The 18,693-nt window shown below is 42.8% G+C and overlaps 1 protein-coding gene across 1 annotated transcript in view; it reads left to right on the top strand.

The window, feature by feature from the left end:
- Positions 1 to 18,693, top strand: part of LOC124788692 (UNC93-like protein) — a 471,748-nt gene that overhangs the window by 337,080 nt on the left and 115,975 nt on the right. The window contains exon 6 of the mRNA XM_047255972.1: positions 9,671 to 9,830. Within this exon, the coding sequence (XP_047111928.1) occupies positions 9,671 to 9,830 (160 nt within the window). The remainder of the gene's footprint in view (positions 1 to 9,670; positions 9,831 to 18,693) is intronic.

Genomic DNA, 18,693 nt, shown 5'->3' with positions numbered 1-18,693 from the left:
ACAGGTATATTCTGTCCTGAATAACTATGTAACTTAACATTTGCGGCACGCAACGGAGGTGCGCCCAGTTGTTTGTACGTGTCGTGATTGAGCAATGAAACTGCAGCTCCAGTATCGAGCTGGAACGGTATGACCTTGCCATGAAAGTCCAAATCCACAAAAAGTTTATTATCCTGCTGACGACAAGAGCGACTGTTTTGTGCAATTTGAACAGACACGTGTACAGAATCACTTGCTAATTGACGTGATTTCCGGCGACGTCGACGCACAGTTTGTGTGGGACGAACACAGTCACTGTTAGAGAAAGTGGCACTGGACGAATCGGAATTAACTACATAAATGTCCATGGGCGAAGGTCCACGATCCTGAGTGTCCTTGGTTCGATTCTGGCGCGAAGCAAAGGGCCTGGAATGATTGTGATTGTCTGATCGGAGCTTTTTCTGGCAAACACTTTGAACATGTCCTTTCCTATTACAGAAAAAGCAAATAGCTTGGCGTGACGGGCAATGTTCACGCGAATGTCTAGTAGCACACCGTGGGCATGATTTCACTGCATTTGTGGGCTGGCGCGGCACACCTGGTTTAGAGCGCGGCGGCAGCTGCGTTTGTGTGCGCGAGGGCAGTTGACCGGGCCGCGCAGCTCGCCCGGCGGGCCGGTTAATGTTACACACTGCTGGCGAAGTTGCAAAAGATTCCTGAGCACAGTCAAGCGTGTCTTGTCTATCCAATATGTCTATCACTTGTTGAAGGGAGGGATTAACTAGTTTCAAAATGTGCTCCCGTATGCGAACATCAGAAACATTCTGTGCAATTGCATCACATACCATTGTATCTGAATAAGAAAGGCCACAGTCACAGTCAAAGGCACAGTCCCTAGTAAGTCCTTGCAATGTTGCTACCCTCTCCCTATTAGTTTGAGCGGCCGTACATTTCGTACGAAAAAACGTATACCATTTTGCAACCACATTAACTGTTTCTTTGAAATAGGCATCTAAAGCAGACAAAATTTCTTCGTAGGACAGAGTTGCTACGTCGCGTCGGGGAAACAATTTCACTATCACACGGTAGGTGGACACACCGACACAAGAAAGCAAAAACGGCTGCCGCTCATTACCTTGAATTCTGTAGGCGGCTAGATGAAAGGCGAACTGTCGGGACCACTCGGTCCACGACTCGTGCGCCGGGTCGTAGTGCCTAAAAGGCGGTGCAACTGCGAGTTGTGGCTGCGGTAGCGGTGAAGCGGCGGCTGCCGCATCGGTTTGAATGGCACGTTGACCCTGGACGAGCTGTCCAAGGGCATCCAATATCGCCTGCGTCTGCTGATTCTGCAAGCGATAAAAGTCGGACAGTACATCTGGCGAAGCCATGACACAAGTAAATGTAAGCAATTAGAAAGAACGCTTTTCCTTTAAGCCTCGTCGCCAAATGATGTGTCGACAGAAGTGCCGACACAGTGTTATTTTGAGGGGGCCGATAGGCACGCTATCTAACGCAGACGGGCGTGAATTCTGGAACAGGATAACTATTGAATGGTAGCAAGAATAGTACATAGCTGCTTTATACTTAACTTTTAATTATTGTTGTATACATCGTTCTTCTTGAGACATTTATACGATAACTCTCAAAGTAGGTAAGGCTAATGGCGCCTTGCTAGGCTGTAGCCATAGACTTAGCATAAGGCTATTCTAACTGTCTCTCGGCAAATGAGAGGAAGGCTTCGTCCGTATTGTCGCTAGCAAGGTCGTCGTACAACTGGGGCGAGTGCTCGTCCGTATCTCGAGACCTGCCTTGTGGTGGCGCTAGGTCTGCGATCACACAGTGGCGACACGCGGGTCCGACATGTACTAAATGGACCACGGCCGATTTAAGCTACCACCTAGCAAGTGTGGTGTCTGGCGGTGACACCACAGTTTTAGTAAGACAAAGTACCACAGATGGTTACGAATTAGCAAAATATTATTCGCATTCGGCCGCAAAACGGTCTGTGTCAACGTTCAGACCAGTCATACTGGATTACTGTTGCTGACCTATCATGAAAGTTTGCAAATTTAGCAATGCGTGAAGATTCATAACGAAATTCAGTTAAAAATCATTCATTGCCACAGTTAAGTCAATTCATTTATTGACAGAAGAGGAAAAAGTAGGCAGTAACAAGTATGAAATTCTACAACATTTTCATATTTACATCCGCAGGGCGCTGGTACATAATAAAGATAGCAATAAAACGTATTTGGTGGTGGTGGGGGGGGGGGGGGGGGGAGAGCACGGGAATTTCTTACAATTGCTTTACCGATAGTCTATCTGCCTCCATCGACATTAGAACCGAAAACAAACCAGACCTCACTTGCAGTAGCAAACACCTTTCACTACACTAGCAGACAACCCAGACGAACAGCCCTCTATTATTATCCCACACATGAATAAGCCGGCAATTTCGCACTGAAAATGGTAAAATTATCTGCAGTTTCTGTTGCATAGAGCTTTCTGAAGTCAAAAACATGAATTTTCCAGCTTTATGTCACCGCTTATGTGACAATCATTGGGGATGTTTATCGAAATAACAAAATACTGTTATTAGCGAGTAAATTTAGTAGGATAATTCTGCACCAACCCAGGAAATGTATTGTACAATCTTTCGAATTCTTCATTAGACTCGCCACAGCCAAAAACGTTCATTAGCCGAAGTGTTTCTTAAGCTAGCTAGCAATGGGAATGCTCGCACTTCTATAACGCGGTGGCTTTAATACTGGGATCTGAATTACCACGTGTATAGGCAAACGTATTTTATTCGCATTCCTGTAAACGTGATTTGGATCGAAAGCGTAGCTACGATTAATATGGTCATGTAGCGACTGCAACTAGAACATGTCGAATAAAGAGTAGGGGGAATCATTTATGTGGCCCTCATCTTCAGTAACTATTGTAGCGGTTTTCGTTGTTAGGATTTCGTCACCTAAATCGGTAAAAATGGAACCCTACTAGTCACACTTTCTTGACCGTCATCTGTCTACCCAACCCTTAAAACGCATTTACCTAGAGTACAGGTAGACCTAATAAGCGGAAATTTATCGCACTTCCTGCGGTATATGGTCCCTTGGTGGTGTAATGGTTCAAATGGCTCTGAGCACTATGGGACTTAACATCTGAGGTCATCAGTCCCCTAGAACTTAGAACTACTTAAACCTAACTAACCTAAGGCCATCACACACATCCATGCCCGAGACAGGATTTGAACCTGCGACCGTAGCGGTCGCGCGGTTCAAGACTGAAGCGCCTAGAACCGCTCGGCCACTCCTGCCGGCCCTTGGTGGTGTAAGAAATTCATTTCTATTAGTACAGTTCATACTAATTAGCGTATCTTCTTTCATTTATATCTTATATTTACGTGTTGTTTAATAGCATTAATATAGTCTTACACGTGACTGAAAACTGTCTGACAAAGTTCGGATGGTTTTCCAATTTCACACTTGTGCATAGTATGATGGTAGCACTTCGTCGCCTTGCCTTGTATGCTGCGTAGCAGACTTTAAAGCTGTGCAGATCAGCATAACGAAAAGGCGAGGGGTCTCGCTCGTTTTGCCCACGACTGTACGTTTAGTGCACAGCATTGCACGGAAGTGTATTGTGTACTGTGGGGATCCCAGCAAAGAGAAGGATCAAAGTACTTGAAATTTGGTGTTGTCGAAATAAGATGAAAATTAGGGCACTGATAAGGTTTTTCCTTTCTTATCAGTCCACATAATTTTCAACTTTCTTCTCTAGCATTAAATTCCAAGTACTTCGATCCAGTTCTTTGCCCGTTTCCCCACAGTCTAAGTAAGATTCACATCCAAGCAACCCCGTGCACTAAAATAACATTCTCAGAATTGCCTTCGTCGAATTAAGGCCAAAGTTAGATACTACTGGACGACGTATCCAGGATTTGATTTACGGGGGATGTAGGTTCAACTAATCGTCATTGTTGTAAAGTTGACTTATAAAAGAACGCAAAATGGAACTGTGCTGTACAGTGTGTGTAATTATATATAACGCTTAAGTTATTGTGGGTTGTTTGGGTAGTAAATTATAAAATTTATCATAGAGCAGAAATCAGTCAGTAGAGTTCTTTTGTCGATCGCATATCCATGGAGTTGTGTTTGCGCATATATGCCGGCAGTCCACGTCTTTCCAGCATGTAGTATAGTTTCAAACAGTTAGCCCAGTAGAGATAGCTTAAAAATGGATAGGATAGCAAAAGGCTGAGTAATTTTGAATTTCAGGTATGTTGTATTTATTACTCCTCTCGTGAAAAATCCAATTTTTAGACCTTCTCTCCGTTATGCGTTATCCGCCATCTTGAAAAAACCGATAAAAATGTCACTTTTTTAGTATTTCCTCAGTAACTCGCTTCAAGTGCATCTTAGGCAAAATTATGCTATTATCAGTTTAAAAGATCGTTAAATTTCCTGCAAGTTTTATATATAATATGTTGGAAAATTATCTGTAAAAATGTCAAGAAATCGCCAAAAGTTAGAAATGACAGTAGTTCCGCTTTCATAACTTTTTTCAGCGCAGTTTTGTGCACAATGGATACTAACCAGTATTGCAGAGGATCTAATTTCTTTCAATGTCCATAAAAATATTTATATTCATTCCCTACATACGTCAGGAAGTTTTGCAATTACAACTTTAGTGAAAGTGGACTCTATATTGAAAACTCCATTCTCTGTCAAAAAAGTATTCCTGAATGTAATATTGTCTTTAAGCCAGTATTTATGCAATATATACATGTAGTTTATACTTGTAGTTCCTGATATTCGTGTAATTCCTGAGGAATCAGTACTTTTGAAAAAGAAAAACATAAATTTTCAAAGCTTTTACACGTACTTATGTGTCAACATAATACATTTTAATAACAGATGTTAAATTTTATTTTCATAATATATACAAAATTTAAAGTTAAATATTCATCAATTACCGCTGTTCTTCCGTACATGTGGTTAATTTATACAATTCATCACTTCAACCAATAGGCAGTGGATCATCCAAGCGTTTTCTTCCATGTTTAATTCAGCCTCTCATGCATTACCGTATGATTCGAATCCACAATGAACACACACAATGGAGCGTTGAAATCCTCCTCCTTTGCAGCCGCATTTATTTTCACAAGTGTTTCTCCGTTGGCATGAAATCATGTTCAGCAATATCTGTAAAGCTAGTTCTTTATTTATTGGCACTGGGGTTAAGTCACCAGTATCCTTCTTCTAGCCCCATTTGAGGGCGTCTTTTTCATATCCCATTCCCGTTTGCACTTGTGGATAAGTTCTATATGCATGTTGCTGAACTGCACCCATTGTTGGAGGTATACATGCTAAATCGAATTAGGTATTTGTGAGTGGCCTTCTATGTATGGTTCAAGTTTCTACGAGCTATGGTACTTGGTGGTGACTCATCATGCAAAAGTTACTTTCGTCTTCAAGCATTGCACACCAGGGTTTTATCTTGATGCATGTGATGTCTTTTAAGTTCATAAATGTGATATCTACTCACCAACTAGGTTTTTCGATACTTTCGCAGACTTTTTGAAAGGTCTCTCAGATGTTCTACAACTTTTGTGTTATACAGTTTTACGTGAAACTGGTCAGTTCTCAAACATTGCACGTATCATGTGGATGTACAAAAACAAAACAAACAATAATACAGAAATTATCGTACTGTGCCTACTAGCCGTTCCTCTCTCCTACATAACATTACTTAAAATAAATATTTTAAAAATGCTAACCGCAATAATAACAACAATTTCCAGAGTTTCCACGAAGCGCGATGACGACGGTAGTTCCAAGGAGCTCCCTCGTGCTCAAATGTCTTCTCACTGCACCCTGCCTCAGCAACTGTGACAATTAAGGTACTCATCACGCAGGACAGCACTACCTGGACATTCCAGGACTCCAGACAAATCACATTCCATTGAGGCTCAGGCCACCACACATCGATGCCCATACTGTCGCCAACAGTGGTTCATCGCTGCCGTATTCGGCTCACGCTTTACAGCACGCTGGCAACAGCCGCGGTTCGAAAGCGAGCAAATTTTCAAGTAAATATTACGTTGCTGTCGATATTAAGATGACTTCTCCCTTTTTTCAAGTTTTGTGGAAATTTCGAGAGCCGTTTGAACCTTTAAAAACCCCGCTCCGACTATGCCCAAGCTGCTGATTCTATACGAAATCGGTAAGGGAAGACGTATGTGGGAAACATTGACAAGGAGGAGGTACAGGACGATAGAGCATGTGTTAAGACATCAGGAAATAACTTCCACGAAACTAGAGGGTATTGTGGAGGGTGAAACTTTAGGGTAAGACACAGATTGGAATACATCAAAAACGTAATTGAGGACGTTGCATGCAAGTGCTAGAGCAATGCGAGCGCGTGGTCTGTCAGCGTGGTTTGCGCACGCCTGCGATGTGCGAGAAAGAGCTAGAATACACTTCGCGAAATATGGCGGTAGTTGCCAAAGGCGACCAGTGCTTCTTCGCGTAATAACAAAAGTGAGTGAGCGCTTGTCTGTGGCCACGCGTATATCACTGGCTGGCGCGCAGCCACGTCGGTATCACGCGCTCGCACACTCTTACACATCGGCTGCGAATCTGCAATGTGTGCTTGTTGCGATGCGCTTCGGTTACCATCAGAGCTCGGCAACATTTATTCAAATGACGAACACAGACTGAAAATTATTATTTTTTACGAGGGAATAACAATCAAAAATATTTATTCAAAAATATTATTCATTTACACGGTTAAAAACATTCATTTATTTATCTGTGAATAAAAGTCGTTACGAATAACAGATACATTCGAAAACCAATGAAATTTATTGCTGTTATTGTTGGTCACTTATTAAATATGTGTATTTCTAAACAACTGTTTTTTTTTCAAACATCTCATCAGAAAGTTTATTTCATTTTCGCAAATTTGACATTCAGCCACACGTTCTACATATTTAATGAGGATACTAGTGCGCTATATCTCCTTAAATCCCCTTTATTTCAGGATAACGATACAATACTTTCAAATCAGGATCGTTTTCAGTAAAAATTGAGAAATCATCAGTTTGCTGTATTTGTTTATTTGTTTACAAATAATTGGATGAAATTTCACTTTACCTTCACCTCTCAAATTATGTTCAAAACAAAATTTTCTTTTTGCGAAAAGACGTAATTTGGAAGTCTTGACCCTGTATCTTCGATATTTCTTTGGTAATTAAATGTCATTAGCTTTATGTAAGCTTCCCTTGTTCATGAACATCATCAATGAAGGTGAAGCATTTCTTTTGAAATCGTACGAAATACTTTCCTGCAATAATTTCAGTTAGTGTAGAAAGGAGGAGAAAGTCTTCCAATCGTCTCTTAACACTTTGTCGATAGAGACGTTGCCAGAGAAGTTAAGAGACGAAGCCAGAGAAGTTAAAAGTGTGCTTCACCATTATGAACTCTTTTTGTGTACCCTAACCATTTGCAATTTTTCAATCTCAAACATCTATGTAACTCGATCGACACATTTAACATCGAAAAATTATTCAATACTTTAACGGAAAACTTACTCAGAGTTAATCCGAAAACATTTTCGAACGATTTTGGACTTTAATAGCGTTCCGTAAACGTTTTATGTGGCTTTAGATTAAAAGTCTAGAGATGTTAGCCTTCAGGAACCACTGATTTCTTGCTTGATTTCCTGATTTCGTAGTGCAACAGACACGAACGAACTGCGAAATTATATGAAAAAGACTCTCTAATCCACTAGTGTTAGCAATATAAGGCTAAGAGCTTTCGACTACTGCATTCTCATTCGTGCCTACTTACGTAGAGTACTGTCGCAACAGGGGTTGGGCTGGAAATAATGGTATGTGCAGAGGCAGTTGATTGGAGCCTCTCTTAGTGTAACTGCGAAGGCCGTGCGCCTGTCTGTTTTTATGTTTCATTTTGTTACGCTGTAAAGGAAATAAGGCGGTCCTTAAGGTCTGTTTCAATGCGGCAGTGGTTTAATGGACATGTTGGTGTGCCACTGACTCCCTCCCACATCTAAAGCGAATTACATAGCCTGTTAGAGGGTGACCTATATTTCAACACGTACTTTGGAACACGTGCTATTTGACTTGGCTTTCTTATCATTGATATAAGTCCCAGAAGCGATAAGTAGCCGAAAACTTGTAGTAGACAAAGGACAGATACTGACTGTGGAGTTTCTTAAGATCTTCTTCTACGTTTCCGAGTAGAAGAACTTAAGATACTCCACAACTTCCAAAAGTCTGATACAATTGATTTAATGGAGGAGCTTGAAATTTTTGCACATCACAGAAAGCAAGGAGAAAAAACTCTCAACGAAAAACTAGTTAGTGAATCTGTTAATTTCTTCAAATGTTTCTCCTGACTATGATAACTGTGGCAATTTTTATAAATATTTACACTTTCTTATTAGAGAAAGAAGTAATCGATGATTTAGTAGCCAACAGGGGTAAAAATATATTTTATAATTAACAGAATTATATGCAATCCCAAATCATTGTACCGCCTAAAACTATGTACAGACTCTTCATAAACCATAGTATCATAATATCGTTGTAGCGTGTTTTGCAAACAGTGAAAGTGATGAATTCCGTGTATATGATAATCCGCTTAATAGAGGAGACACGATACCTGGAAGTAGCAAACAAAAATAGAGTTTCTAACATTAGCATTTAAAAACAATCAAAGATTCATTTTGTCCGATTTCCCGATTGCAGTCCAACCGAAATACACGCAAGAGAGACAGAAGATCACCTTTGCAAACACCACCAAACATATTCACGTAAACCAATGCACAAATGCACTTGAAAATCAGAATAAATTCTCGAAACGAGTTTTGCGAAGCACCAAAACGTAAGTAACTTCTGCGGTTTTCATTACTTAAAAGTAATGTGATGTACGAAATTAAAATTCACTACAATAATTTCACCGAAAACAATTTCAAATAATTTTCTCATTCTTTTATTTAATTCATTCATCTAAAATAGTCCGCCTGCTTAGCAGGGTGGTAACGTGCTTGCCTGCCATGCACTGGGCCCGGGTTCGATTTCTGGCCGGTTTGGTGATTTTCTCCGCTCGCGGACTGGGCGTTCTGTTGTCCTCATCATCATTTCATCCCCATCACCGGCCGCAAGTCGCCCAATGTGGCGCCGAATGAAATAAGACTTACACTTGGCGGCCGAACTCGACTGGGACATCCCGACCACCAATGCCATATGTTCATTTCATTTCATCTAAAATACTGTTATTTGATGAATAAGATCAACGATATATCAATGAATGAAAAAAATAATAATAATTGTGTTTCAAACAAGTGGCGCAGAATTAAGAAGCCGCTGCTATAACCACTGTGCCACCACTTAGCCTCAGAACATCGCTCGTTAAAAGGCACATAAAGTACGTCGAAAATACCTCGAAAACTTTGACCGTCGTTTTTTCATAAACGTTCGAGTACCTACGTATAAGTCGAGAAACGTGTTCGCTTATTTTGACTCCTCTTCCATTCAGCAAAATTTCAGGGAAATCGGGTGATGGCACTTTCCACTTCTCAACGTGAGATGAAAAGGCACCTCCTGGTAGCCTCGAGGGATGAAGGTAGGTGGACTGCTAACGTCTTGTGGCGCGTTTCGCAGGTACTCCGGGATGACGACGCACAGCGAGCCGTCGCTGTCCGGAGTGCAGCTGCTGCGAGCCGCCGGCCGGCTGCTGCGTCACCGCGACCAGCTGCTGCTGCTGCCGCTCACGGTGTGGCTGGGCCTCGAGAAGGCCGTCATCGCCGCTGACTACACGGCGGTGAGTGCGCGACGCGACAGCGCCCGAGCTACCGGACGTCTACAACTAGCGCCACAGTAACGTCTTATACGAAACTTCCTCTCAGCTTAAAACTGTGTATCGCACCTGAATTCGAACCGTAAACCTTGCCTTCACAGGCTGTGGTCTTACCGACTGAGAAATTCAGGCACGAGTCACGAACTAGCCTGACAGGCTGAGGGTGTTTGTGAGTAGTGCTCGAATAGCTCAGTCGGTAGGAAAACTGCCCATGAATGTTAAGGTCCAGGGCTCGAATCCCACGCCGGCACATAGTTTCACATTACCAGGAAGTTTCAAAACAGCGCACGCTACACTGCAGAGTAAAATATTCATTTTGGAGTATCACTTGGCTAAAAGAGAACTTGTTCTTCTTCCTTGTCTTCGCCGTCCAATACTGAGCACGGTGTTGGCTGTCGTCGTCTTCTATTGAGACTTCACTTGTTCCTTTGCTATCCATCTTCAATGCTCACCATTAAAATTCGAATAGCATGAAGAGAGCATGTTACTAAAGTTTAACAGATATGTAATGAAGTTCACTGTTGCACATCCATATGATTGGAATTTCACGGCTACCGCACAAAACAGACATGAAAAACGCCATCTACATTCTACACTCTAAGACGACGAAGAAGATGACGCACCACGAAACAATTATCCGAATCGGTCGGACGTCGGTAGAAATGCTGTACATGTACAGACGAACAGCTGATTGCAGTTTCAGAAAAATTGCTCGATGTATCCGAGAGAAAGAGATTCACAAACTGAGCATATCAATAATGCGTTGGTCAACCACTGCCCCATATTCAAGCAATCACTTGGTTTAGTATTATTTCATAGAGTTGTTACATTTTCTCCTGGGGGATATCGTGCCAAATTCTGACCAGTTGGCGCATTCGATGGTGAAAACGCTGAACTGGTTGCAGAACGCTGCCCTTAATGCTCCAAACGCTCTCAATTGAGAAGATACCCAGCGACTTTGCTTACCAATGTATGGCTTCGCAAGCAGGAAAATGAGCAGTAGAAACTCTTTCCTTGTGGGGAGGGCGTTATCTTGCTGAAATGTATGTATATGAGGGGCGGCGAAACCGAGCGTAGAATATCGTCAACATACAGCTGTGCTGTAACAGTGCTGTGGATGTCAGCCAAAGGGATCCCGGTATGAAAAGAAACGGCACCATAGACAATAACTCCTGGATGTTGGCCCGTATGGCGAGCGACGATTAGATTGGTATTCGAGAGCTCTGAAGCGCGTCTCCAGACACGTCTGGAATCCCATTGACTGGATCACCACGTCGAACTGATCCCGGACGACCAGCGATATTGCTATTTACGGTAGTTGGAATGCGACTACCGACATCCACGTATCGAACTTGGGGGTTTGGGTGGACCTTAGTCAGCGCTAAGCAGGATCTCAATGGGCCTGCGTGGTTAGCGCAGGGGAGGAGTCCCATTTTGTTCGCTCCACCGTGAGCGTCACGGACCATGAGTCAGCATGTGGGGTTGTATGCAGCTTGGCAAGTAACCCCATGAACAGCCAGACGTCGTCTATAGTACCATGGACTGACTGTGATGACCGCTGTTGCACTTCCACTTGCAGCAGAAGCGCGCCGCCGTTGTTGCTCCTAACAACGAAACAATGTGTGCGGAGTGTCCTTCTACCAGCCGGAGCCGTACCAGTGGGGTAGCGAGTTAGGCTTCGCAAAGGGTGCAAGCAAAGAAGGGGGAGCGTAACTGACCGAAAAAAGGAAAACGAGACAGTGTAGCTGGTTAAAAATAAACTGAGAGAAGAGCGCGCATTCCCCTATCTCTCGTATTCCTATCTTCTGCCTATGGAAAGCCTTTCTCTCCGTCGGCTGCTCTAAACGCACGTTGTCATTACAGCGTCATGTCTACACTCTTATTTAACCCAAGTATCACCATAAGTAAAGGACATCTACCGAACAGACGACTAATCATAATATGGTTTGCGTGGCGCTTGGTTCACACATTACGTCGGGCGTCAATATAACTTCGAACACGTACACAGCATCAGCGGGTGTGTATATGATAAGAGCTGCAATTTCTGAGGCAATCAGAGTGCTTCCGTGTCGTTTGTGTTTAGTGCTGCTACCAGGCTTGGCAGGATGCGCTATGTGATGGGTGTGAGCCGCGTCAGATGTTGAGTAATCACTGTGAAGGATACGGGGAAATCGCTTACTCGTGGGATAGAGCATTATCAGCACCTGACAGAGCTTGAAAGGGGCCGCATTGTAGGTCTGCATTGGGCTGTATGGTCTAATCGTGCAAAATCCAAATTTGTAGGGCATTCTGTTGTGACAGTGTCCTGATGTTGGACTGCATGTGAACGTGGGGGCATGGATACTCGACGTGATGGTTGCGATTGATAACATCCAACATTAAGGTGTATAATAGCAGTAATGTGAACCTTCACCCTTGCGGCTGCTATCCGGGAACAAGTAATATACTGCCTATAACATTCTGTTTTATCCCGCACCGTTGATCGGAGGCTAGAAGCACCCGTGTTAGACAACGGCGGGCCCATACCTAGGCTGCCGTTAACATCACAACACAAACGGCTATGTTTGTAGTGGGTCCGTGACCGGGAAGTATGGACTTCTGATGAATGGCGTTACGCTGCGTTCAGCGATGAACCGCGGTTATGCACTACCCCGGATATGCGTCCGACCACCCAGATTTACGTTTCCCGTGATTTCTTAGGTCTGTTAAGGTAAAAGCTGCCATGATTCAGATTTCCTCCCGATCCTTCTCTAATTCGTACTCGTGTCTCCAGCGACCTCATCATCGACGCGACCGTAGAAAGTATTCTTCGCTTCTCCATTTATCCAGAGGTCTAAGGATTCAGATCATCACCATTTTGGTTACAGTCTGCCGTGAGTCAAACGAACCAGTCACCGTCGTGATTCTTTATTACCTTCTATATCCCCATGAGTCCTACTGCCCAAAATACACTGACGGATAAAAATCGCTGCATCAAAAACTAATTAACGTAATGAAGTTTCGGAAATACATTTGTCTAGGTAACATATGTGAGTGATTAACACAGCGAGATCACAAGTTAATGCAAGCACGAGATAAACCATTGTAAATGTGAAATGCTTCTAACCAACACACGACCATCACTGACACCGAGGGAGAACCAGCGTTTATCAGCAAATATAACAGTCCTCCACCCTGCCCTCCATTGAGCTCTGGATTGACACCACTGAAGTCGCAAGTGGCGACGGTTTGGGATCAGTGAAATTCACGCGACAGTGCTTCTGTTTCGGAGGTGTCCTAGAAGTAACCGATTTGTAACAGTATTGCAGAAAAAATCTCCAACTTCTCGTAGCCCTATTCCAAGCCTTTGTTGAAACTCAGTAAGGTGTTGATAATTCCGTTTTTGTGACGTTAAAGATATTATTGACTAATATCAAATCACTGCGTCCAGTCTCAAACCTAAATAACGCTCGCGACTATTACAGAGCGAATTTAAAGCACACCTGGTTCGCATCCTGCGAGCGGGCGATATTTGAATAGACATTATCTTTCAAATGTAGAAAAATGCCTAATAACTTTCGCCGATGATGCACAGCTCCTTCTTGGTGTTGCAATTTTTCCCCTCAGTGTACTAAAGCATATACTTGGATGGGATCTAGTACCCCAGCAGAAGACCCCCGATTCCTTAAAGACAGGATTGTGTTGACATAATCTACTTCGTAGTTTTAATTGAAGTACATTCTCCAGGTATCCTGCCAATTGAGCCAAGTCTTTCACTGTTCTGCTTAATAGCGGGCCTATGAGATCGCTCCATTTAATTGTTACTGACTTACTGATATAGCAGTCATACGGTATTACGTTTTTGCAGTTTTTAAGGTTCTCAATATTACGTTTGTGAGCGCCCAAAGCAATTCTATTCGTTTTGCCACTCTGAAACCCTATCAAGATATGTCTGGATATTTCTGTAGCATTTTCGGACGTACTTTATCACACACAGCCGCACAAACACAGAAATCAGAGGATTTTCGATACCCCATAAGATCTTCCTTTCGTGAATAAGCGTTGGCGTCGTACTGAGTCGAATGATTCGATCTAGTAATCCAGCAGAAAACCCCCAATTCTTTCAAGACACGAACTTCCATGTATATCACATCTTCAGACGTCTAACTACTTTACAAATGAATTGCTGTGTTAAGTATTCGACGTTAAGCTTGTAAGCGAGAAAAAGTTTAGAAATGTTTGAAATTATGTTTAAAGTTTGTTGGAAGTCGCCAAGTGCTCTCATAAATATCAAACACTGAATGAGTACAGTCTGGATATTTTGAGCTCCGATTTAAACAAAAGCCAGTTTTTCACGAAACTCAATGTTAACGAAATTACATCTTCTGAACTATGTGTCATACAGTGAAATAATTTTGCAGGTACTTTCCGTGATATTTGTGGCTATTGTCTGCAAAATGTGCTGCGAATAAGAATTAGTTGGAAAGAAGTAATAAATCGAAACGTCATGGCAGATGGGAGATGATGCTTTACAGCATGAACGACTTAAATGCAACGGAGAGAGGTGGCGCATTAGTTAGCACAATGAACTCGCATTCGGGAGGACGACGTTTCAGATTCCGTCCGGTCATCCAGTTAAAGGTTTTTCATGATTTCCCTAAATCGTTCCTGGCAAATGCTGGGATGATTCCTTTGAAAAGGACACAGCCGGTTTCATTCTCCATTCCATATTAACTCGAGCTTGTGCTCCGTCTCTAAAGACATCCCTAAGCTCTACACTTAGTTAACTCTAATCTTCCGTTTTCTCTTAAAATTCGGTAAGCCTTTCATCATTCTGGGCCGTTGGTCCTGCGAGAAAATATTTCGTGATGGTTTGAAATTGCGTATAAATTTTTTTGGGAGTCGCTAACTTCTCGCACTCACAGATACCAAATAAATGAACTCCGTGAGTTAAGCAGCCTCAAGGTAATAGAGTTTGAATTGTAGTAGTGGCAACTACTTATTTACAAGTCACACAAAATAAATATGTATTTCAATGTTTTACTGTCCTTCAGACAAATCACCGGCGTTTTGTACAGAGTGACGCAAAAATCCGTTACCATTAGTGAATTCAATACTGGACGAAATAATGTAGGCAGATAGATAAAAATTGATACAAATGTTTGAAATTATATGGGACTTTACTGAAACCAAAAAAGTGCACAAAATGACTGACAGACGGGGATTCACATAATACAAAAGCAATAATTGGCATAACAGTTTATTTTTAGAAAAGATGATGTTTATTATAACAAATGTTCAGCATATCGACAGTCGTTCATCAACAATACCTGTTGTCGAGGGACAATGCTATGAAATCCAATGTACAGCATATCAGTATGTATGGTGAGAGGTTGTCGTCAGATGTTGTCCTTCAGCATCCGTAATCAGGTCGGACGATTGCGGTAGACTTGCGACTTCATGTAATCACATGACACATAATCACACAGAGTGAGGTCTGGATACCTATGAGTCCAAGTGTGACGGACGTGGCCACTCATCACGCGATTCTCGCTAAACAATATGTACAAGACATCATTCAGACGTATAGCAATATGGGGTGGAGCGTCGTACTGCTTAAAATTCGCATCTAAGAACAGGTACGTATCAGCTAGGTTAGGGATGATCTGACTCCCTCTTCACTACAGCTCATTTTATACACGATTCTCATGCGGTGTAACTAGTGTGTTGCTGTCCAGCGCTATCTCTTGGCCAGTTTTTACTCTCATTTATGGTTTCATTAAAACCGCATCTCATTTATGGCATGTGTGTCAGTTCTTACCACTCTGCCCTACATTATTACGTGAATTAATTCATTTCAAACGTAAACTGATTTTCGGATCACCCTGTATAACATGTTGCAGACAGTGCGGATGTCGTTGGACACTTGTAACAGCGTCGGTTGTGATGATAGTTCAAGTGGCGTGGTATAGTTATCGAGCAGTAACAGTTCTGAAGCGAATGCCATACAGTGATTCCTTTAATTTAGGAATCAGACTGATGTAAGGGGGAATGGCGGGTAGTGCAACACTTCCAGCCCCATCGATCAAACAATTCAGTCACAGTTTGCGCCATATCCATACGAGCACTGTCGTGTAAAACGATTTGCAGGTACTACAGAAAGGATAGCCGCTTTTTTCTGTAAGCTGTTCATTTTTTAAACACAGCCTGCGACTAGTTAGAAGACGGAGGACTTAAGCCCTTGTGACTTTAGTCTTAAACTGAAGGAAGCACTTCATGGCATTCACTTCAGAATGAGAGATTCGTCGGACAACAGACTCCTCCGCTCGAAGATAACCATCACTGCTACCGGTGTCCTACGATTTCCAAATGGTTCAAATGGCTCTGACCACTATGGGACTTAACTGCTAAGGTCATCAGTCCGCTAGAACGTAGAACTACTTAAACCTAACTAACCTAAAGACATCACACACACCCATGCCCGAAGCAGGATTCGAACCTGCGACCTCCACGTCGCTGACAACGGGTTCTGCACACCACTGATGACAGCTATGAAGGACATTAAAACTGAAACATGTATGTAATTTATGTGAATTGTAAATAAATTTCTCCCACTGTTAAAATTGAAAACTTCGTATACATGCAGTTTGAAACCATAGTACCTGTCTCACTGTCTTAAAACTTTATCATAAAATTATACCCCTCGAATGATAGTTTAGATAGATTTTTAAATTTTGAAAATCTGTCAATCTTTACGTGAAATATTGAATAGGAAATTTTTGTTGCCCCTGAAAGTCATCAGATAGGTACCATAAAACTATAACTGTCCATCAAGAACTTGACGAGCCGTTTAGGTATATATATACTGAATGATAAACAGAGAAGTTTTGATTGTAATTTATACTTTTTCCCTAGAAATGACGAGTTTCGACAATCATATTTCTCATATTCTGTGATATAAAACCACAGGATTTGAAATGATGGCCACTAAGCGCTTCAAGTCTAAGTATAATACATGAAAAGTTCCGATGAAGGCTTTCCACGTTTATCATTGAGTGACGAAAGAATGATCGTCTCATACTGCTACAAGAATATCCCAGTTAAGGCGTGTATCAAAAGTTAACAAGGTCTGCTTGATAGGCAGTTTGGACCACACAAGCTCACAAGCTAGTCAAGCACCAAACGAGACAGTGCACGTTACTGTCAGTAATCACCAGATTAATTCACTTACACAATGCGCTCAAAATTGTCGGTACTAACTTCGATAGCCGAGCGGTCTGAGGCGCTGCAGTCATGGACTGTGTAGCTGGTCCCGGCGGAGGTTCGAGTCCTCCCTCAGGCATGGGTGTGTGTGTTTGCCCTTAGGATAATTTAGGTTCAGTGGTGTGTAAACTTAGCGACTGATGACCTTAGCAGTTAAGTGCCATAAGATTTCACACACATTTGAACATTTTTGAACTAACGTGGATATATTTTGTGCATCGCATGATGATGATTTCATTAATGCTTGGAAACATTCCCGGAATATCGCTGATGACTTCATCTGCTACTTGTATTCATACCATAAGATATCGCGGTGACTCCACAGGAGTTTCGCACCCCAGTGTTTTCATGTGCCGCCAGGAATGAAAACCCATTGATGTCAGGTCCGGAGAGCAAGGAGGCCAGGCTGTAGGCTCACGACCTCCATCTGTTGCCAAAGATGTTGAAGTGCCCACGCACCACATTGTCGAATTGTGCTGGAGTGGCATCCAGCTGGTACTATATGATACGAAGGATGCCCAAAGACACCCGGTAAGAATGCAAGGTAACTGGGTAATTGTGGTTCGAACCTGTGACGTGGTCATCAGTGCGACCTGCCCACACAGGTTGGTGTTGGGTATACAGCGCTCCAGGTTTTTCTTCCATCCAGTCATGCTGTTTCTGGTGTTGAACAAGCCGTCCTGGTAAATATGTGCTCGTAAGAAAACAGAATGTGTCGTAGAAAGTGGGGCTCCTACCTAATTTGTTCGAACAGGCACGGCAAAAACTGACATGACGAGGGAAGTCATCCCGCGACATCGCCTGAGCCTTCTGGAGGGATGGAGGTGCTAGTCGTACAGAACGTACCACAATGCCAACTGGTTCACACGCGTGGTTTGTACCACAGCTCAGATGCTCTTAGAAAATGCTGACATACGGCATGTCCGCTAGAATCCAGTATCGAGACTTTTAGAACGAAAACTGCAGGTTTCACTCAAACTCATCTCCAGTCCTGCAGGATGGTGGTGGTAAGTTCGGGACAAAATGCTGAAGTCATCGGTCCCTTGGCTTACACATTACTTAATCTAACTTAAGCTAAGGACAACACACACACCCATTCCCGAGGGAGGACTCGAACCTCCGACGGGACAAGCCGCGCGAACTGTGTCAAGGTGCCTCGATTGCGCAGCTACCCCGCAGGGCCCAGTCTGGCAAACATGGTCAGGGCTGAGGGACGCTTTTGCGGTAACATTCACCATAGAGGCGGAAAGGACCTCTTGCATTCCTTCGGACTTCCCCGTACACGAGAAGCATGTCAGTGTGCTCTTCAGTTGGGTACACGACCGTTATTGTTCATCCTCTTTTACAATAGCCACGTGAGTGACTGATTACTACGTACAGCATGAAAGCACGGAACACTATACGTTACTGTATTTTACCGTTGTCTACGTATGAATGTGGCGTACTCTGTGTGTCATGTGACAAATGAAGGAGCACCACTGATAAACACTCTGATCTCATAGCACTCGCAGTGTGTCCTCAACTGCTTAACTGTGTTGTTTACCTACAGTCCTCTTTCGGAGTCCGTAGCGCGTCAACAGTCTTA

Source organism: Schistocerca piceifrons, chromosome 3 (assembly GCF_021461385.2).
Source record: "Schistocerca piceifrons isolate TAMUIC-IGC-003096 chromosome 3, iqSchPice1.1, whole genome shotgun sequence".
NCBI lineage: Eukaryota > Metazoa > Arthropoda > Insecta > Orthoptera > Acrididae > Schistocerca > Schistocerca piceifrons.
This window is presented reverse-complemented; position numbering and strand designations above follow the sequence as displayed.